The sequence below is a fragment of the Acanthochromis polyacanthus genome, chromosome 16, assembly GCF_021347895.1.
Source record: "Acanthochromis polyacanthus isolate Apoly-LR-REF ecotype Palm Island chromosome 16, KAUST_Apoly_ChrSc, whole genome shotgun sequence".
Taxonomy (NCBI): Eukaryota; Metazoa; Chordata; class Actinopteri; family Pomacentridae; genus Acanthochromis; species Acanthochromis polyacanthus.
This window is the reverse complement of record NC_067128.1, coordinates 13,253,613-13,279,540: the sequence shown is the minus strand read 5'-3', so window position 1 is coordinate 13,279,540 and position 25,928 is coordinate 13,253,613. Positions and strand designations below refer to the sequence as shown.

General features: G+C 39.9%; 1 protein-coding gene across 1 annotated transcript in view; it reads left to right on the top strand.

The window, feature by feature from the left end:
- The window catches only part of pex7 (peroxisomal biogenesis factor 7), a 76,319-nt gene extending 57,105 nt beyond the window's left edge, over window positions 1-19,214 (top strand). Inside the window, exons 10-11 of the mRNA XM_022206565.2 lie at window positions 500-599; window positions 18,910-19,214. Of these exons, the coding sequence (XP_022062257.2) occupies window positions 500-599; window positions 18,910-18,993 (184 nt within the window). The 3' untranslated portion in view covers window positions 18,994-19,214. The remainder of the gene's footprint in view (window positions 1-499; window positions 600-18,909) is intronic.
- Window positions 19,215-25,928: the final 6,714 nt, after the last annotated feature.

Genomic DNA, 25,928 nt, shown 5'->3' with positions numbered 1-25,928 from the left:
TTTGCACTTTTTGTATTAGTTCAAGATGAGCCATAGTGACTCTTTCTGACAGCAAAAAAGACACCTCATTAACATGTTTACTGGGACATAAATAAATGAAAAGCTTGTTTGAATAAAAATCATTTTTAATAGACAAACAGCTGACTAATTACCACATTGCATATTATGTCAAAATTAATCAGTTTAACTTAACTCTTGGACGTTTAAATAAGAGTTTTGTTTGTTATAGGAACAGAAGTGATCAATGCTACTGGCTACGGCAGAAATAGATGTAGGGCTGAACTATGCATGAACTTCCAGCATATAAAGTCGATGGTTCAATCCAAGGTGTACTGACTCAAAGTTGACCCTGAAAATCCTGATATTAGGACTTCCCTAATTAACTTCTTCTATTCAGCAGTTTTAAGTTGCATTGATCGATTTGATAGAAGGGAAACCTTTTCCATGCCATGTGTTTGATTCTTTGGAAACGGCATTGTGTCTGTGTTTGTGTGTTTAGGTTTTGGGATTACAGCAGAAACCAGCCTCTCCTGGACACTGTGGAACATCATTCAGAGTTTGTCTGTGGATTAGACTTCAACCTGCATATCCCCAACCAGGTAGCACACAAAAATGCATGTTCTTATAATACTGTTTGTATCTTTCAACCAGTTAATCTATTGGTAGAATTGAGTTAATATGGTTCTGAAAGTTAGCACTTTGTTGAAACAATGTGACCCTGCTTCATTCAGTAAGGCTAGGCTCACAATAGAGGAGTTTTAAATTCTAGCAGATTTGAAAATCGAATTAAAAAAATCCACTCCCACTCATGAAGAGAAACTTATCACTATTATCAAGTGCCAAAATCAGGGAGCCGTGCGCCACTTCTTGTGATCTCATAGGGAAATAGATGTAAGCAAAATGGAGACCGTAGATCCCAGACCACAGCTCTTCTCTGATTGTTCAGAGAGTTGAAACGGCGATAAATAGTCCCAAAAGTCCTGTGCCGTGAGCCCAACATAAAGATGAGGTGTTCACTGAAGGGGGGACAGGATAGTTTTGCAGTCAAGACCATATAAACCAAGAGGAAGTCCTGCCCAAAGACAAAGAGGTGATAAGACTAAAGGTAAGGCTTGTAATTTACCTTATTTACAGTCCAGCCATCACCTAATGTCTTGAACTCTGGGTTTTGACTAAATACAAGGTACCCTCACAAGTTGGTCCCCATAGAACACGATTACCAAAGAGATATTTATTATCTGTGTCTAATGTGCGTGTAGAAAGGCCCCAGAATAGACCAACAAAGTCTTCTTTTGGCCAGAGAAACTATCTTCAGGCTTAGAACAGATGGACTCAGTTCTGTAGTGAAACCAGAAAGCTTAATGTGAAACTAGGAAACTTGATCCATCATTGTAGACATAGTTAATAAGTTTACCAGATGTAAACAGCAAGAGACCTTCAGCCTGTGGAGATTATGCTTCGCTAAGTACATCGGAGAAAAAAAATGAGATGCATAGACTGCTGCACACTGTGAGCCAAACCTGAAGGTAGTAAATTGTGGTTGATGGGTTAGAGAAATATACATTGAAGTGAAAATGTCACAGAATACAATGAAATAGCCTTTTTGTATTGTACCCTAGTGGTATTTTATTTCCATCACACTCATTCAAAAATGTATTTATTAGATTTGAGAACATCTCTTCTTCCCTGTTCTTGCCTCACTATGTCCACGCTTGGTTTCTATCTGTGTGCTGTTGAAATGGCACCATCCATCAATCTGTCTTCACGTGAGCAGCCTGAAGTTAACGTACACACAGTACCACGCACCATCACTAGGCTGTCAGCGAGCTGTGTGCTCAGATCTGTCAGGGTAAAGAAGCATTGAATCGAAAAGGCCACTGGTGTCAAATTCAGTTTTCCAGCTAATTTAGACAAGGGCTGTCTCTGTTGCAAGTAAAGTCGAGGGATAAAAATGACATCCAGCAGAGTTCAGCTGGAAGGCAAGGGGATGCATGCGTGGGAAATACTGACAAAAACTATATTGGGCTCTGTGTTGATGGTGAAACTAGTGTTGAAATCAGTGGCAGACAGAAAAAGGGAAGAGCGAACTGAGGTTGTCTCTCCTACTTCAGTGCGTCATCCTGAAAGTGTTCAAGGAAAGTAGGCTTTGTTTTTTGGTGTTGTATATTTTATTCTGATCATACACCTTAAAAGAACATGCATGTTTTAGCCCATTAACTACAGTTCTGAAACACATCATTAGTTCTGAGACTGATTCCCTGCCTTGAGTGTAGCCGGCCGAATTCGATTCATTTCAGTAATGCTTTGAGAGTCAACCCACAAAGGCAAACTTGAGTATCGACATTGTGAGGCAAATCTAATCTTTTTCAATTGGAAGAAGTATTATTCATATTATCTTTTCTACATAACCTTTAAGGTTGGTATTTGTCTTATTTAGGCTTGGAACTAAATATTTACTGGAAATACAACTGTTTGCTTTTGGGATACTTCTATTGAGACAAAGGTGATTGTCAAACAGACATTTTGACTTGATGGCAGTGCCAATGGAAAGCTGTGAATGTTCCCTTTCAAATTTATTGGCATCCAGCTGAAATTAGCATCCTTCGGTCCAGGCTGATTAGGCAGTTCCAGTCTCTGCAGATTGATCTTCATGTCATACTAAAAGCTACCGAAACCAGTGACTGACTGGAAGATAGGACTTAGACCTTATACTTCTGTTGACACAAAGCTGCAAGTAACATCAAGTTAACCTAAAGGTATGCAAGATAGTTAATGTGATAATATGCTGCCCAGAAATTAGCCATTCACACTGTCTGAGGAGGGAAGATCAGTCTTTAAATAAACTGCTCACAGACGCACGGAATTAGTGAGGAACAAGCAGGTGCTTTGCTTGATATGATCACAGGCCAAATATGTTGAGAATCACTGTTACAGATGAGTTAAAACTTCCAAAATTGCTGGTATGATCTTTACATAATAGTTCAGGGCTTCTGTGCTGCACAGTCTTGAATGCATCTTACCTTGGATGAAGATTGCTTTGGAAATCACAGTTCAAATTGCTGCAATTTGTGCCTTAGCAAAATACCAACCAATAAATGGCTAGCAGTTATAAAGCTGCTCTTCTAGCTGTGAATAGGTCATAGTTTTGATTTTTATTATTGTCAGCTAATCCCATAAAAAGACCAAAATGAACAATTTCCTCCTCCTACCAGGTACTGTGTGTGTATCAGCGGCTGACATATTGTATTCCTCTGTGCCACACAGCTGAAGTATTGCTTGAAACCTATAAAAACACATTGAGCCATACTGTTGTACTGAGTGACATGTCCGTGCATTACCATGAACACAAATGCTATACTTTATTTTGATTCAACTTTCCCCACACACATCCTGCTGTCATAAACACTCGATAGCAAATACTCGCTATCACTAGAAATAATTCTCAAGAAATTTCTACATTTCAACAATGTTTGCTAAAAACTACAATCACCATTTGCTGTAGGAAATCACTGATGCATTTTTTGCTGTCTGTAAATTATCCTGTTGGAGTCTTCTTGTATTTGAGGACTAGACGATTGCATGTTTACAATATGGTGTATTTTTTGCCTGCAGAGTACACCAATCTAACACAGTCTTCTATGGAAACAGCTGAATTATGGACTGTTTGTAGCTACCGAGTGTTTTTATTCTGTGGAAATGAAGCAGGAGACGTTCTGTCAAGCAGCCAAGATTTACAGCAGTCCCAGGAGATGAGCTTGAAAAGACAAATGCTAACAGCCTGACAGGAGAGAGTGAGTCTGAATGACAGAAAAGATACTCTAATGCAAGCTTTGTGCATTACTGTATTTCATGTTTCACTTCTACAAAAGAAGTCTCGAGTGATGAGGACTATCTTCTCTTTGGATTAGTGGTATTTCAGGAATACTTTGGAAGAAAAATGGGTTTGCACCTCTCATACAACAATTTTTTTTAGATGTTTAACCAAAAGAGAAACATCTTCACAGAAAGAAAGAACTCCACATACTACTTTGGCTCCTTCAGGATTGTAATATTAGTCACTGCGGACTGGACTGCATAAGTGGCTCGAATTGAATTTTTATGCCCCTGTGCATAAAATAAATGAAACAGACAGGTAGACTTCAGTGGCCTCCGTGATTACTTTTGTATTTTCTTCTTTTGTGTATCTAAAATTGTCCACATTAAAAAAAAGTCAATGACCCAATAAAAAAGTTGCACTTCAGCAAACCGTCTCATCAAATCAACACCCCCCAAAAACAAAAGTTAAACATTTGAAATACATTAAAATAAAAGTGACATAAAACTAGAGAGATTAAAAAAGGAAGAATCCTCAAGTGAGCGAGCAGAATGACCATCAGTGTTGCTAATCCTCAAAGCTGTATTGTTACAGAGCCCACTGTAAAGTTTTTGTTTCCCAGCGTGCCACTACTGCAGCAGGTCTTCGGGTGAACACGATGCTTCTCAAACTGTAGACATAAAGGAGAGACTCAACACCAAAAGAATCCTGAGTAGAATCCTGTGTGAGAATTCTGGCTGACGTACTGCCCCTTCTTGCAAAACGCCAGTTGTCTGCCTTTTAACAGCTGAACCAGCATTACCAATACGGCTGCCAAGAGGACAGCATTCACTATGAGGACTTTGACCCTACTTGCATTTGCAACACTTAACCCTTGTGTGGTCCCATCAGCTGGCAAAAGTCCCACAATCCCCAGCATTTGGCCGGGTGGGCATCGGCAGTGACTGTCGCCCAAAGAGGACACAGGTTGATCTTGCCACTAGCATATGATTGTCTCGACGGTTACTTCATGCAAGTCTGAGTACACTGAGGCGGTACCCTCAATGACTCATTAAAACATTTGTGGTACTTTTTGCTCATACTTGGACTGTGATAATTCTAGAGCTAATATATGCAAACATGTGCTGAACAATTGCTGCAGGCAGTTAACACACCCAAAACCCATGCAGAGGATCCCTTATTATGTGATTCTAGATAGAAGCCTATGCAGCGGCTACCAGATCTGAGGAGGACAGCAAATTACCCATGGCAGGCTTGGGCAGGTAGTGATGAAAAATGGCAATACAGCATTCTTTCAAGGCTTTGTTCTCTAGTTGCTCCAAGACCATTGTTGGTTTTCTCTCTATAACACTGTAAGATCTTGACCTTATGAGTTGAAGCACCCCGAGATAATGAAATTATGCCGTGAATGTTTTGATATACACTACCAGTCAAAAGTTTGGATACACCTTCTCATTCAATGGTATGGTGTTACTTAATTATTTTGTACATTGTAGATCAATACTGAAGACATCTAAACTATAAAAGAAATTCTATAGTAAACAAAAAAGTGTTAATCTACAATGTAGAAAATAATACAAGTAAATAAAAAGCATTGAATTAGGAGGTGCGTCCAAACTTGTGGCTGGTAGTGTACGTAATCTAAAACTTTAATTTAGAATTTTATATTTGTTAGGTGTGTTTAATAATTTACATTTAGTTGGAGATTCAAACTAAAGGTGGCAGAAACAGACTCGCTTGATGTTAGTTGACAATGAAAATTTGTATCAACAAAATTGTCTTTACATTCACCTCTTTGACTCCACAACACACGACTTCATTTTCTCAGCATGCAGCATCATCAGTTTTTACTTGGGGCCAGAAATAACTCGCTGGAAAATCAGACTGAACAGAACACAAACAGTGACGAGGTGGAAACGCGTACGTGATAACTCCTCACGAGCCCGGGCTTGAAAACGTCACCTCAAACAGCCAAGTTTCCCACGGCAACCAATCTAAGAGGGCGAGCTGTCCTGAACCTAGAATCCGAGTGCGGTCTGATCGACAGTGAGCTGTGTGTGTGTGTGTGTGTGTGTGTGTGTGTGTGTGTGTGTGTGTGTGTGTGTGTGTGTGTGTGTGTGTGTGTGTGTGTGTGTGTGTGTGTGTGTGTGTGTGTGTGTGTGTGTGTGTGTGTGTGTGTGTGTGTAAGCAATGCAGTAATGAGCTTTATTGTCAGTGTTTGAAAATGTGTGTGTGTGTGTGGGAGGAGGCAACAACAGTAATGAGCTGTATTGTTAGCTGTGTTGTTATCAGACACGTCATATGGGGAAGCAAGCTGTAAAACACCACACACACACACCTACACACACACACACACACAGCTGTGACGGTGTGGAGGACACACAGAATGACGTCACAGATAAGACCTACCCCCTCGTTTTCAGTGCTTCTGTCTCGAGTAGCTCTCCTCAGGGAATCTCTTCTTTTGAATCATGTCAAAAAGTAGGAACAAAAATCCATTTTTAGGGTTTAAAAGTAAAACTGAATTACCGTGATGCTTTGCCAGAGAGCACTTATATAATTTTGTACCAATATCATGCGTTGTTGTTGGTAAAAATTCGAATTTGGAATTTTGATTGATCTGTTGTCCTGTTTTGTTATACTTCTTTTCAGAAAATATTATTGTACACAAATTAAATTGTATGTGTTTGTACATGAGCACAATTGCGCTTCGTACTCAATATTTGTCAGGATCATGGAACAAACCACGCGCTTCCTAAATGTCTGAGTGCAGCTGCAGTCCAGCTCATATGTGACCCTGACAGCTATGATCTACTGTTCCTTCCTCATCACTGTGATTGGCTGAGTCAGCTCTTTGTTCTCCATGGAGGATAGACTAAAACATCCATTCCTCTGTGAGTGGTTGCAGACACAGACTTCCAGATTGTAAATGCTATTGAACACTTTTTGTCTTCTCGTGCAACGGGTGTTCGGTAAAATTCTCCCCTGAGGATAATTGCTCAGCATCTTACATTAGTACATTAGAAAGAAGTGATTCAGTGCTCAGGCGTATTAAATATTAAAGTCTGCATTCTTGAAAGAGACCAATCAAGAGGACGAAATGGCCTCACAAGAATAAAAGATGATCAAAATAATGTAATTTATTTCAATAAAACGTTTGATACATATCATTAAGGAGCAGCATTAGAAGTGAACTGACTTTATAACTGAATGTGGGATTGAGTTGCCAGTGCAGCCTGATATCCTGTAAATGCATTTATACTGAGCCACTTTTTATGGTTGTAAGCTAAAAAAAATCAATTTATACAGAAATCCATCCAATTTGTCACTCCTGAAATGAATAAAAACCACAAAAAGCAATGAAACTGAAATGTATTTTCCTAAAAGATCATTTCAGTTTATTTCTACCTGCCATGTTCCCATTTCTGTGTCTATTGTGTCTCTATAGGTCATACAAACTTTGCAGACTCCACCTCCATTGTAGGGAATTGGAGTTGAACTGAATTAAACATTAAAAAAGATTCTACTTCAGGCAGCTTGTGCTTTTTGCTCCAATATACAGCAATTTGTGCAAGTCGTCATGTGAAAAAGATATTTCTTTGGTACATGTTCAGGTGTTTCACCGTAAGCAGAGTTCTCCACAAATCAACCAGGAAATGCAAACCTTTTTTCACTCAAATACAGTATTTTAAAATGTAAATAATATAATTTAGCTGTTTTTGAATTGTTTCGGAATCATATCCTTTCAATCTGATTAAAAGTAAACAGAAATTAGCTGTCTGGAATGGACATTTTATTTAGCCCATTAGGGATATTTCCATCTGAGGATAACCGCTGTCTGACTGAATAATGTGCATATTCATCCACCAGTCTGTTTCCATGTATGGTGCTGTGGACAGCTTTCTGTTTAGTGAATGCTGGTGCTGCAGATGTCGTACAAACCAAATATCCAACCCATAAAAATAACTTTTCCTTGTTGTGACAGATTTACTGATTGTATGGAAAGCTGAGCGTTCGGTACATCTGCTCTTTTCTTCCAGCTGATGCTGGGGAGGATGTTTTGTCAAAGCTGCAGATTTATTAATTGTAGCTCCACAAATAGAATTTCTGTCATCCGAGGACACATGGCGATTTTCCCAGTCTGCCATCGACAGGTATCACTTTTTGAAGCAACGCTTTTCCTCCACAGTCGGGAGCAGACCGGTGAGCGCTGGAACACCACCAGTTTCCCTGAAGTACGTTGTCCTTATGCCTCTGCAACCATCTTTCAAGGCATATTCTTCCATTTAATTTACCTATATGTATTTTTAGTAGAAGAAATACTGTGACGACTTGCCAAGGCTATCACAGAATCCGTTCCCTGCTCAAAGGGGCAGAGTTTCCTAACTGTTGACTTTTGTCAGTTCGTCCACTTAACAGACATCAGTGACTGAAACAGCTGTCTATCAATGTTCACCCACCAGTGCTATCACCATTCCTGCTTCCCAGGTGGATCTTCGCGTAGCCCTACACGGGTGGCAGGTGGGGGCTATATCTTGCCAAAGGGCAACCCACAATTTGGTCTGGGACTGCTATTTGCAACTAACCCTCATATCCGAGGACCGTTCATCCATCTGTCACCTGAAGACCCAGTTGAATGGGAATTGTCCTCTCCACATCACAAAAATGACAACCTAAATGACAGTATTCTAGGCATCGGTGGAATCCATCTTGCTTTATGGATCTGATACTCTCAAAAAGAATTGATGGGACTTATACCAGAATGTTATGGATGGTACAAAACATCTCCTGGAAATCGTACCTCACCAACAAGTCGCTATATGGCTCACATTCAACCATTACTAGACAGCGTAGACTAACCATGGCTGGACATCTGGTGAGACACAACGAATCGGCTGGTTGAGTACTGCTATGGAAACCTGATACTCTCAGAAGGGCTGTCAGGCCAAGCACAACATTCAGGATAGTTCTAGAAGAAGACACTGGTCTGGAAGGTAAAGAACTTTTGACTGTCACACTGAAATGACCTGCAGTCATCTTCATAATGCACTGTTACATTTAGCTGCAGAGTTTCTAGAACATCAGAAATCTCTAACCAGTTAGTAACATGACAATAGTATTTTTTTTGTATTTTTTTGGAGAGCTGAATGGTGCTCACACTGGTTCCCCATTATACTATGTTATTTTGTATGACTCCTCATTTCCTTGAACTTCTACAACCAACTTGAAGAGTGCAATGTTAGCATGACCCATAGAGGCACGATAGACACAAAAATGGGAAACGCAACTGACTGAAATAAAGCAGAATTATCCATAAGAGCTGGAGCAACAGAAAAAATAGAAGATGCTTTGTGATATGGAGTCCAGCTCTACAACACAGTGATTTGGTGGAACTGTTGTGCTGCGTTAGATTTTTGTTGTAAGACCTCAGAATGAACTCGCATATCATTTCCATAAATATGGCTGCCCAGTCTGGTAATCTTGACATTGGACTAATCTACAGGAAAACCGACAACGCTCCATTATCTGTCCAATATGAGATATCCAGCCCCTCTTTATTTATTTATTTTTTTTACTTTTCCATCTTTCTATCTCACCTCAGTTGCTAAATTTTTTCCTGATCTGTTCTTGTTCAAACCATTAGATTATTTCTGCTTCTGGGTTTTCATTTCTTCCTCAGATAAAAGTGCTACCTTTCTCTTATTGCTTCTCTTTTTAATCACTTTTTGTTTTAATCACTTGCTGTTTTCTTTGACTCTCTCTCTCTTTCCGGCTCCCTCTCTCACTGCTGTGGTCTTATCCGGGCGTGTCTGATGGATCACCCTCTTTACAGCATCGCAAGCTAAACCGCACACACTCGCTCACAAACCAGGCATGAAGACCTTTGTGCTTTGTGGGTGGGTATTAAGTGTGTGTGTGTTAGAAAGCGATAGGGTAAGGCGATAGATCATACAGGAATGCAGGGTGACAGCCATTCACAGGTCTGTAGGTTGGTCATTTCATTATAAAAATGCTTCTTGTAATTGCCACACTTACAGCGGTACCAGTACAAGAAAGCATGATTCATTTTCATGTCCCTTCAAGGTGTTGTTGTTATTAAAAGGCAAAACTAGCATGATGATCGACCATCTCCTGATACCTTCTGACCTCTACTTTCTGAGTTCTTCTTTTGTGTAGTTGAAAATATTAAGTGCAATTGTTGTAGATTATTTTCAGTAACGGATTAATCCAGTGCTGTAGTGTTTTTGGGACAGTGGGACAATGTGTTTTCAGTCATTTTTGGACAGCAGTGCAGCAAATTGTAATGCCGAAATGAAGACATTTGCATTATCTTGTAGCAGCTGTGCTTATTGAGGTCCGGTATACGTGGGAGGTTAAGAGAACCTTCAGTTAATCCTTTCATTCTCATAGTTGGTGTGTTGGAGACATAGGCAGGTGTCTGGTCTGGAGCATGTGTGGGGCTCCTGGAGAGCAGTGATAAATATTTCTGTCAGTGATCTGAGGAGAGGCCAATCAGGAACCACTGACCGGGTGTTTGAGGATGTGCTCAGTGAAGTCTGGTCCTCACCTGCTCCAACTTTTAACTTAACCAGACTTAAAAGCTCTGCTGCCAGCATCTTGGTGGTCACTTCAAAGATCTTCCAGGTCCAGAGTCAAGATCTCAGGAGGTTAGGGGCTCTTTTTGGGACAAATGCAGGACCAACCACACATTAGGAAGGCGTGATTGCAATGTTTTGGCTCATCAGTGTACTCATCAGGTCTGGGATGTAATGTACAGATGCACGGCTGCAGTGCAGCATTTAATTTGAACCTTATTTTTTTTGTCTACAATAAGACAAGCTCGGAAAGCTTAATGGCAGCGTAGCAACATCTCTTAACATCCCCCATCAGCCACACTCAAACATCAGCACTTCAGACCCAGTCAACAGTAAAATGAGAGCACATTTTCTTGTAAATAGACATTTATAGTCTATGAACATACATGAGAGTTTCACAGGTGCGCATGTAACCTGTAACCTGAGACAGTTTAACTAGACACTGACATATTTTAACTATAAACAAGATTCAAATTTCAGACAGCTTGTATTATCTTGTCATTCTGTGGTATGTTTCTTCCAAATTTGTGATTTGTCAGTTGTTCCAACCCTAACCTATGGTCATGACCTCTGGGTAGTGACAAGAGACCATGGATAAAAGCAGCTGAAATGGGTTTATTCCATAGAGTGGATGGGCTCAGCCATAGAGATAGAGTGAAGACATGGGAGATCTGAAGGGAACGCTGTACAGAGTTGCTGCTCCTTTGTATGGAGTCAGCTGAGGAAGTTCAGGCATCTGATTCAGATCCCTTGTGGTCACCTTCCTGTGGAGGTAGACCAGCTGAATGACATGCCTCTGAGGGGACGTAGACCCAGACCTTGCTGGAGGGATTACATATCTGGGCTGGGAACACATTGAGATCCATCAGGAGGAGGGGAGAGGGATGTCTGGAGTGCACTGCTTAGACTGTTGCCACCACATTTAAAGTGCGACACCGAGGATGCTAAGATGTTTGAGATATGATTTGCGCAGGTCTGCGCCTCTCTTCTTTCTACCCAAGTTATTTGTCACCTCAGGTGAAATGATTAAATGAACAGGAAAAAAATGCTTCTAACTAAAAACTGCAAACCAACAGGTCTAAATATTTCTGATAACCTTTTTAAATGCCTTTATAAAAATTAAATACCAGTGTTAGTCAACTGAAAAGGAAAATTTAGGGCTGCAGTTAACATTTATCTGTGGTCTGTTGTCATGACTGGCTTAATAAATGATCAAAAATAGTGAAAAATGTAGTAATAGTGAAAAATGGTAACCGTCTGGATATCCAGTCCTAGGATTACCACAAACTGGATGACAGAGAATCTAAACAGACAAATAAAAACAACAAAAAATTAAATCGTTGACTTTCTGGCCATTTAGTGGCAAGTAATATCCCTACAGCAACAAACGTTTAGGTGTGTTTGCATGTCAGATCTGTGAGTTAAAACTGATTTTACTTCTTTTTACAAAGCCAGTTAGCTTTCAGTTTTGTTGGTACTATTTCACCGAGCTGAAATAAAATATTTTACTTTGAGAATTTGATGAAATTTTCACTCAGAAATTTGCTTCTTAAATGTGAGGACTTGCTGTTTTTTTGTAAATTAAATTTTAAGCTGAATATCTGTATGTTCTGCACTGAATTTTCCTGCTTTGTGACCAAAAAACTAATTGATTAATTAAAATAATAAATGGCAGCATCCTCGTCCTATGTGGTGCTAGTGTTTTCAAAACAAAAGCATCACTCAAACGTGGTTACTGTGACAATTCAACAGTGATAGCGTGGATTGCACTGCGTAAACGCTGTGCGACTTTCCCTGAGAGAACATGTCTGCTATAAGCTTATTAGTGTTTTAATTACTGTTTCTTCATTCATCTTTTTCTCATTATTCAAAATAAAAAGACTTTAAGTAGACCTTAAACAGTCCTCAGACTTTGAACTTTTATTACCTTTATATTCCCTTTAGTCTTAAGGCTTTTTTCTTCTTTCTGCCTCCTTTCATTACATATCACGTCTTTGGCTCTCCCTCTCACTCTCCCTTCTTTTGCTTTGCTGCAGTCTTGGCAGCCATTCCAGTGCGAGTGGTTGTTAAAGTTAATTAAAGAAGGGCATTCCTCTTCTCAATGGCTGAGTCACTGCACGACCACTTTGCTTACTCATTGCCCTGAATGGATGTTCAGCTTGTTAACTCACTGATTCAAAGATTTGATGGAGCAGGAGGGAAGTCCGATTGTCAGGAGGGAGCACGGTTCGACCTCTCAACTTGCGTTTGGTCAATACTCAGTGCCTGTGACCACAGTCTAGCCAGCAGAAAGAGAGTTTGGATTTGAAAGCGTTAGACCATACATCAGTTTTTAAAGCCCCTTACAGGCTGGGAAGTTCTGCTGTGGCTCAGCAGTAGCACAGAAGGAGGACTGCAGTTGGCTGCGACGTGACACTCGTGCTATAGTTTGACATATTTTAGACATTTGCTGCTTACCACTGTGTGACTCTGGGACCTGTTTAACGGAAGCAATTTCTAAAAGCTGCTCACACAGAGAGAATAGTACAGCACCCTATTTTACAAATGATGGTCACTTACAAATTTCATATACATTTGCTAATTCTACAGTCCCCTCCTATGCTGATCCTTCACTTCCGGCTATGGAGTTTCTTTCCATTAGTGGAGTGTCAAAACTTACACGAGAGAAGATGAAAGGCACAGCTTGGATGTTGAATCAGATCATGTACCACTGACAAACACACATACCTTTTCTTGTTTGTTTTATTCCTTTTTTTCTTGTTAGTGGTGATAGGTGTGATAGGTAGTTCAGAGTGAACCATCTCAGCATGGCTTGTCATGAAATTAGCTTGAGGCTTTCCTGTTCCCCTCAGGAACAATGGTGCTGATGAGATCAAACACTTAAATGCCATTTCCAAGTCAAAAATTGATGGTTTAATATTTTTTAATCTAATAACATTCTTATCACCCTCAGCTGTACCTTATAAAATAATGCACGCTACCACACTCAACTAAAAGCCTGTTTTTGCTTCTGCACTAACATTTAATTCTCTTCAGTTGTTTCACTGTAAGAATCAATGCTTCCAAGCCTTTAGTCTATTTTATAAAATAAAAAGGGGGTGAAACCAAGTTTAAGGGCTCCACTGTGTCCCTCATGAACTGCATGCATAAGCTTAGAGGTTTTTCTGTTATGTACTTTGTAGTTAATATGAACTTGGTTTACAATTTAACTCCACTTCAGGGCTACAGCATTGATGTAAGCTATGTTAATGATTAACTGCTAATTGATTAATTTTGGTCAATGTTTAAACCAATTTAAAAACATGCTAACTGATAAGGCATGCATGCCAGAAAATGTATTATACATTTGCTGTAGTGCCTGGTACTGCCACAAGGTTGAACCTCTTACTGTTTAACTCTGTAGCAACTTGAAGAGGTGGTTTTTCAGACTACAGGCAACTAAGTGTTGGCAAGCAAAGGGCTTTGTGGGGGTTTCACTAGCAATGGCCCACCATGACAGAGACTTCTGTGGTGGTTAATGGCTTCCAGCCAGACCTCATTACTTAAAGACAAGACATATTTTTGTAGTACAAAATCTCTATAATTGAGAGGCTAATGTAACTGAGCTACCATTGCCGCAAATCTTACATGTCTATGACTAAACATTACTTTACAGTTGTTGTATGATTTTCGACGGATAAGTCCCGATAAGTCCACAGCAGTGGATTTGTAGTAGGATTGCAATCATGTGATCGTCAGCAGGCAGCTGACGTAGTGTTCACTTGTTGTCATAGTTACAGTGACACCGTGGCGCTAACTCGCAATGATACAGAAGTCTTTAACAAATCCATGGCTCCAGACTATAAGCCATATCACTGCCAAAATCTAATCAGGTGGTCATTGTGCCATTTCTGACCTTCCTTGAAAATTTCATTGAAAGCCATTATTACATTTTTGTGTAATGCTGCCCACAGATGAACAGACAGACGGACAAACGTACACCGATCCTCATAACTTCGCCGCGTTCCTTGGCGGAGTAAAAATATCCACAGTACTTCATTTGTTGCTCAATTATTGATTGATGATGTCATTGACTATCTGTAAGAGAAAATTGTTTAAAAATTTAGTCCCTCAAATCGAAGTCTAAAAGTTGATTATGGATTGTGATTACCTTGCAGGCATTTCCTGCCTCAAAACATTCACTTTTCTCACCGACAATCTCCTCCTTCGACACTGTTGCCTTCAATTCTTTAGCAATCCAAAGACAAAGTACAGTTAAACTCTTCTTCTAACCTGTGTCATTTTTAATATTACTTTATATAAACACCATTTGATTGTGTGCATGTCATTAGTGACTGTTGAACTTGACTAAGTGAGACTGCCCCTCTTGTATGGCAGGGCTGATATGTCTTTGAACTGGGAGAGTCAGTAATGAAATATAAATCACGTTTCACTCACTTTCAATTCATTTTATGATTTAAGTTTTGTTTCACTCGTGGTTTGGTTAAGTTTAGAAAAATATCAGTTTGAGTTAAAATACATTCTTTCATAACATTTAACACGGGTATTTGTCAAACTTCTAGTTTGTGACCAAACCAGCAGAGATTATTTAGCTGCAGTCTCATGGCATCTGTTTCTGGAAGTTTCATAGGTCTATCCAACTACTCTGCATCTTACAATTCATACGAAAGGACATCTAGTTTGTTCAAATGTAATGTGACACCAAGGGGTCCTGACAAAGCAGTTGGATGCGACAAATTTGGACTCGTTTTCATGGCCGTCAAATTTAAATCTTAAATTGAGCCACTTCAGTTGAGTAAAATAACCCCCATTGACTATCAAAACTGTATAAACTTATCTTACAAACAGAAACTGGAGTGCCGGACCTTGCTTCAAGAAAAGGAAAATGTGTAGCAGATGTTCAGATTTTTAAACCCACAGAGCCAAGTTGTTAAATTTTTTACTACTGAGTGCTGGATTCAGAGTCACTAAGCAAGTGCACAAAGTAACCGCAGCACAGCAAAGAGAGCTACCATATGACTTTCAACATTTTTGTTGAGCACAACTATCGTGTGTAGACTCATAGTGTCGTGGGCATGGAGGCTTTTATTATTTGTATGTACAAAACAACTTTGCAACACCAGCAAGTAAAGGGCCGGTAACAAAACTAAACAAAACCATAATCGACTTAAAGTCACCTGTCTGTCACCGTAACAGATTATAATTAGTAATACCACAGACCCTGACCCTGATTGTCTGAGCTGACTACAAACTTTTAGGTTCTTTACACCCAAAATACAACAAACTGAGAAGGGAAACCTGCAGCACATGGTACAGAGCAGGATTTCTTCCATCAGTCGTGCGTTTATACCCTCACCTCCTCACCCAGCAGGCTGCTGCTTCCCCCCTCATCTTCTTCTTCTTTGCTGTTTTATCAAACACAAAGTCAGCTCTAAGGACCGTGACGACATGAATGGTGAAGAGTGGTGAAAGGGTTGTCCTTTGAAAGTGGAGCTCATCAGTCGGTCTGTGTTCTGCAGCCAGGAGAGATGACAGAGAGGCAGTGTGTCATTCAGATGATAGCCACGTCCCCTCAGAGGCATGTCATTCAGCTGATAGCCGTGTCCCGACTGATTATCCAGTCAAGAGGGGGAAGTGGATACACTGCTGTATTCTCTTCTCCACGGCATCCCCTGAGAAGTCTGGTTAAAAAGCGAAGAGATTCACACTGTCAGGATCATTTACGTGTGAGCTTTACCTGATAAGCAAGTTAATTGTTTCAACAAAGTTCAGTCTGAGAGCTTTTACTGGATGCTTTAAGTTGATCTGTTTGAAATTTTACTAAACTTTTCTCCAAAAAATTCTACCTTATTATATCATTGGTTTGTAATTTGATGCCTTGTGAAAAAAACCCTTTTCAAATCAAAAAGGTTAAAGGACAGTATATGAATTTGAACAGGAGTTGATGTTGGAAAGGAACAGCGGAACAAGAAAGAATTTGAAACCAATAAATGCACCAAGCAAACATGGATTTAGCATAAATAAGCTCTAGGCTCTGAAAGTAAAATGAGGACACTTTTAAAAGTAATAGTTTTATTCATAAGTTGATTTCATACAAAGCGCAGGGAAGTGAAAAAGATAACTAAACTGCTGAGAGGTTTATGCGTATTTTTAAAAGTTAGTAAGCAACCACAATGGAAGTCAGACAAACTAAAGTTACCTTGTTTTTTTTTTTTCTGTTTCGTGAGATTTTATGCCTGCAGCCTCTTTTGTTATCTCGTTGTGGCTTATTTGTGGTCTGAGCGATAAGCCCGAACCCAAACTTTTGTGATTTCCGAACAAACCCTTGTCTTCCCGTGTGTGCACACTGATAGGCCTGTGGGGAACACTTACACTCAGAAACTAAAGGTAAACACACCAGAACCGAGAGAGAAGCTTCAGGAACGTGTGGACTAAAGGTTCCCTGCAGGCAGTTGAACATAAAAACCCTTCTTTCTGCTTTTTTTATTGATAGTCTGACTAAAACAGTTTCCATCAGTGAAAACATGATTAAAGGTTTCAGTCAATCTGCGTGTCTTTGCCTGTGAATCAGCAGAGAATGATGAAAGCAAGAGGATGAATTACACTGGATGAGGGATGTCTGTCTGATGCAAATGCAAACTATCTTTTAAGAAAACACAGCCAAGAGTATGGTCTGTGTTTTTGTGGACACCGCTGGAAAGAAAAGGCAAAAAACAGACAGAAAAAGACAGATTTTACTCCATAGAGTGAAGACCTGCAGCCATCTCTCCAAACGCCCTTGTTCCAGACCTGATAATGGACATTTATTCAAGGGGAACGCTTTGATGTAATGTGTCTGAGAGGAGACTGAGAACTGATCGTCTTGTTCTTTGTGAGTGTCCACGCTTCACCTGCAGCAGCGAGACAATTCAGGAATTCAGGGTATTTCAGCTCAAAGCTCCACTTAAGTGTATTTTCATCCACCTCCCATCTGCCCAGAGACTTTTTGTTCTCCTGCAGCAGCAAACATTCGGTCCATTTCGTTGTAAAGCACAATTTCAGTGAATTCCGGTGTCTTTATCTCTAATTGAAGTCCACACGCCCACAGGTACAAGCACTGGAAGATGAAGCAGTTAGGTTTTCTGTCTGTATCTCTGCAACACACAAATGATGCCGAGTTTGAAGGTGACAGGGAGAGAAGTGGGCGGGGAGCAGACAACATCTGACACGTTAACAGGTGGAGTTGGGGTTGCAATGTTCCCTTTCGTTCCTGGTGATTTATCTCAACATTCAAGACAGGATTTTTATTGAAATTCACTTGTTTTCAGTTGCAAGTTGTTAAAAATGTGGAAAATCCTGGGGGAAAAAACGCTTGTGTTTCTGACCAAACAGCAACATTCGGTACTGAAAACCCCACCTCAAAAGTTTCAGATCCTTCAGAAAGCACTTTGAAATGTATGTAAAAGGTGTACATAGCCATTTTTTAAACATCAAGTTTCTTTTGTTCCATCACCATGTTAGTCTTTTTCACCTGGACACGAGTGGTTGATCTGACTGGAGAACCTGAAGACACTGTAATATGGTAGCATCCTATAATATCGGACTTCTTTTTACAACTCAGAAGAGTCGCCCCCTGCTGGCGTTTAAAATGAAGAAAGACACTTATGCTTTGGCTTCACTTTTCAAACCCACAGGCTACTTTTGTTTTATATGCAGTCTTCATTTAGACCAAGATTTGTGATGGATTAGTCCTTTTGTGGGAAGGTTTCTATCTGAGTGATATGACCCAGATGTATCTAAGTGATGTCCGTGATATGATGCTGAACACATTATTTAAATACTGAGGAAAGGTACTTTTGTGCCAACCCATAATTGACACCGTCCGTTGTATGACTATGTAGCTTAGTGGAAGTGATTCTCTTTACGCTGCCGTTGTTTTTGTTTTATTTTTGTTATCACAGATTCTCCTTCACATCTTTGCTTAACCTTATGACACTTTCCGTCAAGGTTAAGTAAAGCTGTTTCGTAAAAGATAATGGAGAACGATGAGATGGAGTTTGTGGACTCTTCAACTGCAACCCAAGGTTCCCCTGGTGGGGTTGTAGTTGGGGTAATTAAGTTGCTACAACACTGTAGCAGGACAGGTGATGATGAATGAAGGTGGCGATAATTGACTGGTTACCTCTGTACTCAACTAATGATGTATTTCCACATCATGTAAAGCACCAGTACTGCTTCCATTTTTAACAATAGCAAAATGATTTGTTTCTGTTTATCAGTTCATTGAATAATAATTTGATCTATATGATGCTCACACTGACAAATGGACAAACTGTTCTAAAGCACCGTGTGCCATCAGATGAAATATTCCAGATGTCTTTTTTGTTGTGTGTGTTTGAATAAGGGTTAAATGCAGTGTTTTAAAAAGTAGTAATTTGTTAAAGATGCTCTTGAGCCAGGTGCTGAACCCTGCAGCCCTCACATGTGTCTCACAGCATGGGTTTGGTTGTTTGCCTACAGGTGGTTGACTGTTCCTGGGATGAGACGGTGAAGATCTACACACCTGCCTGCCTGTCTGCTGCAGCACACAGTACAACACCTTAAGACACACAAATTTGCACTGCTGTACTTCAGAGGACATTGTATTTAATGAGTGTACCATACCTGGTACCTACCTAACCCCTGCGCTTACCATTACATTTGATAATGACATCATTCTATTTCTCGCCGGAAAATTTAAACCAAGTCTTGGAAAACCTTGGTAGCTGGACAGTTATGGCTCATGATAGGGATGTCATGAGAACCAGCACTAATAAATGGCAACACGGTCTCACGGGGATTCGTGAAACTGTCACGTCAGTTTTTGTTTCGGTTTCGTGCGCACCAACACGATGTCGTCATGTTTTTCGTGCCGCTCACCACGAGCGAAACCCGCTGTGGTAATCACATCTGAAAGTGGTTTATACCGGCGGATTTATGACGATCTAAGCTGTCCATCGGTGTTTGCGGCCGCCGCTTCGGCCGCCGCACATTCTTTAAATTCCTATGCAAATTCGGCGGATTCATGACGATCTAAGCTGTCCATCGGCGTTTGCGGCCGCCGCTGCGGCCACAACAGCGGCCGGATCACATCTGAAAGTGGTTTATACCGGCGGATTCATGACGATTTAAGCTGTCCATTGGCGTTTGCGGCCGCCGCCGCGGCCGCTGCTGCAACCGGATGTCTGGCGGCTGCAATGGCTGCTGCGGTGGCAGCCGCAAACGCCGATGGACAGCTTAAATCGTCATGAATCCACCGAATTTGCATAGGAATTTAAAGAATGTCCGGCGGCCGAAGTGGCGGCCGCGGCGGCGGCCGCAAACGCCGATAGACAGCTTAGATCGTCATGAATCCGCCGGTATAAACCACTTTCAGATGTGATTACCACAGTGGGTTTCGCTCGTGGTGAGCAGCACGAAAAACATGACGACATCGTGTTGGTGCGCACGAAACTGAAACAAAAACTGACCTGACAGTTTCACGAATCCCCGTGAGACCGGGCTGTAAATGGAATCATAAAAACATGGCATAATTTCATATGTTTCCATGGTAACATAGATAGTGATTATGATGCTGTACAATAACAGCAGCTTGTGAAACGACAATGCTAACATAGTGGCTAACATGATCGTGTTTAGGCCAATGTTGTTGCAAATGTTGCAGCTAATGTTTTCTCTTTAGGCAAACACTGAGCCTAAAAATGCCTTGTTTAGGTTACCATCGAAGCTAGCTGTATGTAGTTTATGCTAATGCAGCTGCTAATGTTATCTTGCTTAGAAAATTGTAGTAGTTAACATCTTGTTTAGGGAAGTTAAATTACTTCTGACTTCAAGTCATGAAGCAAAGGTCCCCTTTGGTATGGAAGTACCTTGGGGTCATACAAATAAATTTATCCTAAGACACAAGTGAGATCACACTTTGGCGGCCATTTTTTTAAAAATGTGTTTATTCCCAATACAATGTGTGATCTCACTTGTGTCTTAGGATAAATTTATTTGTATGACCCTGAGGTACTTCCATACCAAAGAGGACCTTTGCATCATGACTTGAACTCAAAGGCCTACTTTTTGGGCTTATCCTCTCTACTGTAATGCAGCGGCTAATGTTATCTTGTTTGTGCCTATATAGTGGCTAACGTTATCCTATTTAGGCTAACATAGCAGCTGTTGTTTTCTTCTTTAAGCTAACATAGCAGTAGCTCATAACATGAGCTGGTTCTGCTCATAATTTAACAAGCTAACTAACCATTTTGTCGGTATAGTATTGAAGTGCTACATTAGTCTGAATACTTATGAGATTATTTTTGTTTTGAATTTAGTATTGAAAACAATGTAATTTAAAATGTTTTTCTACTGACCACCACATTTCTGGTACCATGACATCCCTAAATGTTCAAACTTTTTCTGTGGGAATTCAGATGAGGATCTTTGCTGCGTCACAGTCCTTCTTTCTCCTCCTGTTTCCCAGCTACCTCCTCACCGCAAATACCAAAAAAGAGCAAAACAACATTTTCCCTGTTATTACCAGATACAGTATGCGCACACAGATAATTATCAGCTGCTCTTAGAGTGCACTTCCATGTAACTTTCATAGTGAAACGAGTTGAATAACAAACCCTGAGGATCCAAACACATGTTTGCAGTGTGGAGATAAAATGAGCTTGTTATCAGATTTAAAACCTGGCACCAGTGTGACGCAGAATATAAATTCTTCGATTATCTAATGACATTGGTTTTGTAATTCTGATGAATAGGAGATAAGAGAATTTACTGTAAGACTTGGAGGTGATTGTGATGTATGAGACGAGTCTACAGCACTGACATTATTGTTTATAATTCAAACTGTGATGCTCTGAATCAGGATGTTTTACAGTCAGTGTGATGACCGTGTAATTACGCATTTCTGTTTATCTCCGTGATATTCAGGTTATCTTAAGAGCAAATGTCAATTGTGACTAATTTCAGTTATTACTTGGTACCAATGTAGATATGCCTCTCCATGATGATGAACACAAACTGTATGTGCAGTGCCTTCAATAAAGCAGCAAATGTCAGAGTTACCTTCAAAATGTAAAACAAATTAAATTAAATGTAAATGCAGCCCTCCTCCGTATAAATCTGCAGCATCTTTTAGTCCTTTTACATTTTCGGCAAGTTTCATTGACAGAAGATGTACAAGGGATGTCTTGCAGAGCCTCTGGGTAATGTAGTCCTTTGAATGTTTCATGATATTTTAATTGTTCTGTTTTCGATAATTTATTAGTTATCATTAGAACTAAACTGCTCAGAAAAAAGAACAAAATCGAGCATACGTATTTACAGCATACAGACCAGCTGAATATTCCAGCATGCTTGACGGTGTCACATGCTGATTACACTTTTGCACACATTGCACTGACTTGATGTTACACGTTTCCTCGTTCATTCACCACGATTGTGTGCAACTTATTAATTTGGAAATCCATATTGACAATAGATTCAGGCCTGCTCCATTTCGTGTTTTCAATCAAATTACTCGGCCTAATCTATATTACCTATAGTTTGTGGAATAATGGATGCATACATTCGGGGGGGTTTTCCCTTCCCTCCCTCTCTGCAGAGCGAGAAAAGACTTGGTCTAAATCCTCGGCCTGGTCTTAATCTCCCCACATTTAAAAGCATTTTCCTCCGTCTCTGCGTGTTAATTGGAAGCTAATGGTCTGCGCTCGATAAGGGAAGATCTCCCTCCCTAATGGCCTGGAAACTGATTTTCTGATGAATTATTTCAATTAGAATATTGTCCAAGTCATTTCCACGCCTGTTATGACTGATGGTGATGTCTCTGTTTTTGATAAGGAGGAGGCTCACAGAAGTAAAAATAAAAGATGTGTACTTCTCCAGCATTGTGGCAAACATCCAAACATTCCTATCTGCAGAGAGAAAAGCTGCAGAGGTTTTCTTCTGAAGAGAAATCTTAATTCTCCAGCTGACAGCAATCACTTAGACAATATTTTTCTTCCACGAAGAAATGGCTTCCTCAGTTTGGAGTGGAACAACTTTACCAACCTGTACAGGAGCCTGAACTCGGCAGCTTTGGGACAAGTCACAACTGATGGGATTGAATCTCTGCAACTGCATCAACATCTGCTGGAAAGACTGAAGCATTGTGACATTCTGTGATGTTTAGGAGCTCTTCATGGAAATCGAAATGTCTAGACTTCATCACATTGGGACACATTCAGCATCTGAGTTCTGGAAGCTGTCCAAATCCACTATTTATCAAATCCATGAGGGGACTATGCAGAGAGTCTGCTTCGGATGCAGACTCCACCAGAACTTGTGGCTTAAATCGTCCGAAATCACCCATGATAATAAATTTAGAATCTGCAGTACAACAGGGAAATGGTGCGTTGCATTTATGGTTTATAGTTGATAAAGCTCATGCAATAACATTTTACTGCATGTTCTGTCCAGATTTGTTCTAGCTACTTGGGCAGTTAGCATTAGTTTCCACCGTTTATAGATCAGCAACTTGAGTCCAGGCTGCTCGCACACTTGATGAAAGCGATCATGTCACTGAATGCATAATTTGGGCATTTGGATTCAGGTTTAGGAAACACTTCTGCAACGACAAGACTCTGGACCAAGTGCCAGTCTACAGGGCTAAAAAAAAAAAAAAAAAGAAGAAGGAAAGACGGCGTGGAAGTTCTAAAACCTGCAGTTCTTCAAATGCCCACTTGAGGCCAGCTCCAAAGTGAGTCAATTCTCATAGACCGCCATGTTGAAATGTCCAACTTTACAGCAGAAATAAACAAGTTTACATTCTGGTATGAACATGTTTTTTTTTTCTCTTTAGCTAATATTCCCATATATGAAAACTACAAAGGTTGAATTTTTATATAAATCACGTTTGGATTGTATTGAAGTTTAAATTTCTGTATAATTAAGGGTGTTTCTACTTTGAGTGACAGATGGGTACCGCTATAGGACAGTCTACGACCCAGAAACATTTACATGGACCTCCTCAGCTCCAGTCCTGTTCTACTTCTTTGTTCATTTTTGGATTATCCAGGAGGTAGTAGGAGTCAGGCACTACCAAGTTGACGATGGCCGAGCCCTTACACTGAGCTTCAAAACTGCTCTACAGTAAACCTTTTAGGTGACATCACCAGAATATATAGCAGCCAAAGCAGAACACATCAAACAAAACTGTATTGTTGTACTGATGCCAACATGGTGTCAAGAAATTGTGTGCATGTGCAGCAGAAGTTTAACTGAGGCGGAAAATTCTTTTTAAACTCTTATTCAGAGTCACTAAACTTATTTTGTATGTTTTTATAAGATTTGTCTGGCGACTGGTGACCATTGAAAATGCAGTTATGGTTGTCTTCGCATTCATTCAGATGGGGACTGGTTTTGTTAGCACAAAATAACTGCATGAACGTGTTACTAAGACAGCAGCAGTAAAATTACGAGATACGTCGCGGAGGGTTCCTCCACCTTTATATAAAGTACATGATTTACACATAACCATATTAAAGCAAGTTGTCCCAAACAAACCAGTTCCTTTATAGGGATTCCGCTAATCTAGCATAGCCAGACCATTCTACAGCATGTGAAATGTGCGGCTAGTGGCAGGCTTATATCCACAGTCGACATCTGGTGAGTCAGATTAGTCCTATACCAACTGTCTGGATAAAATGACTGCATAGCTCCTGCAAAAATGATAATGTGCTTTATTTGAAGACCTTAGCAAGTAATTAAAGACAAACATATTCCATTAGCAGGTAAAACAAAACAGGCTAAACAGATGGATCTTTATAGTGGCATAGAGTTATTGATCCCACAGGTAACACTAAGTTAAACATTGTAATTGCTTATTTGCTGATGTTTTCTGATTGCTGCAGATATTACTTAGTAACTAGTTATCACATCACTGAAGGTGTTACCAGTTAAGTCATCTTACCTTTGACCAGCATTTGAAACAAACTAGCATTTACTGCACCCAACACATACAAATGTAAGGTAGGAGTAGGCCAGGCCTGGTGTCTACATATTTTTTGCCATACAGCATTGGTCACGTTTGGTGAATTGCTGGATAATGTTTCAACAGAAAGGGCCTAAAATCTTAGTAATACTCAGTGGACATGAAGCTTATGACCATTGAGTGAACTGACAGAAGATTAAATGACAACTAATTTATTCCTCATTAAAGTGATTTATCTGGTTTCTGAAATGTGGATTTTCAGTTTGCCTTTGTTTCACACTGGGGTAAACTGAGGATTTGTTTGTTGGATCTGCAGATCGCCTCATCTTTGAAAAACTGACATTTTCTAATTTCCCAATTTTTAGAGATTAACTAATAAACGATAAAACATTGACAGAATTTTAAAAATCATTAGTATATGTTCCTCCTGCTCAGTTGACGGTGTGAACTGATTTCACTTGTACTGAGCTGCTGCTTCTTATTAACATGATTTTGCACTTAATATCTGTAAAATCTGCTGATTATTTAATCCTGCTTCCATCCTGTACACTTCTCTTTGAATAAGCTCTGGCAACATATAAATCCTTTTATCTGTCACGCCAATAAAGCAGATTTAAACTGAACTGAAATGAACTGAGAGAAAAGAGTGGGAGGCACTGACAGTTACAGATGTCCGTGTTTCTGCAGACTTTGTATCATCAGAACCAGCAGCAGCTGTCATCCAACCTGTTTTCAACCTCCATCCAACTGGTAGTATGATTATTGATATTTTTTCCTTCAAATACAACTTATGGCCGAGTGACACCAGGGGAACCAAAATGCATCATATCATCTGGAAGTTCGAGTTTGTGCCTCATATCTTGTAAACTTGAAAATTTTGTCTCTCCAAGTTGTACTAAGGGTTTCGTTAAGATTTATATTGTACTTTAAGGTCTTTTTCAGCTAATCAAACCTGCAAAATACATTTACAATGACAATATTTGCAAAAGGGGCATGTGTAATATAATTATGACGAATTCTTCTTTAATACTTTTAATCAAAATAACAAAACTGAATTTGTGTTCAGGACTAAATTTCCCAAACCTATCTAGCTGTTTTGCATCTCTTTGTGGTTGATGGAAAAAGGCACCTTGTTTATCTCTGTCAATTGTTCTTTTGTCTCTCAATTTTCATAGAACTCTTGAGTTGTTTTGCATCTTTGTAATTTTCTTTGCATCTGCATAGTTTGTGTCTCTTTGTAGTCATTTTGTGCCTCTTTGTAGATTTGCGCCTATTTGTTGTTGTTTTGCGCATCTTTGTAGTTTTGCTTGTCTTTGCAGTCGTGCTGCATTTCTGTGTAGTTTGTTGTACTAGAGTTGTGTGGCTTTGTTGTCCTCTCACACTTCTTTGTAGTTTTGCATTTCATTGTTGTTGTTGTGTCAAGCCTCTTTGTAGTTTTGTTTGTCTCTATGTAGTTGTTGCGCACATCTTTTTGTCTCTTTGCAGTACCAGTGAAAAAGGGGAACCTTGTTTTTCTTGTCACCTTGTTTGGCTC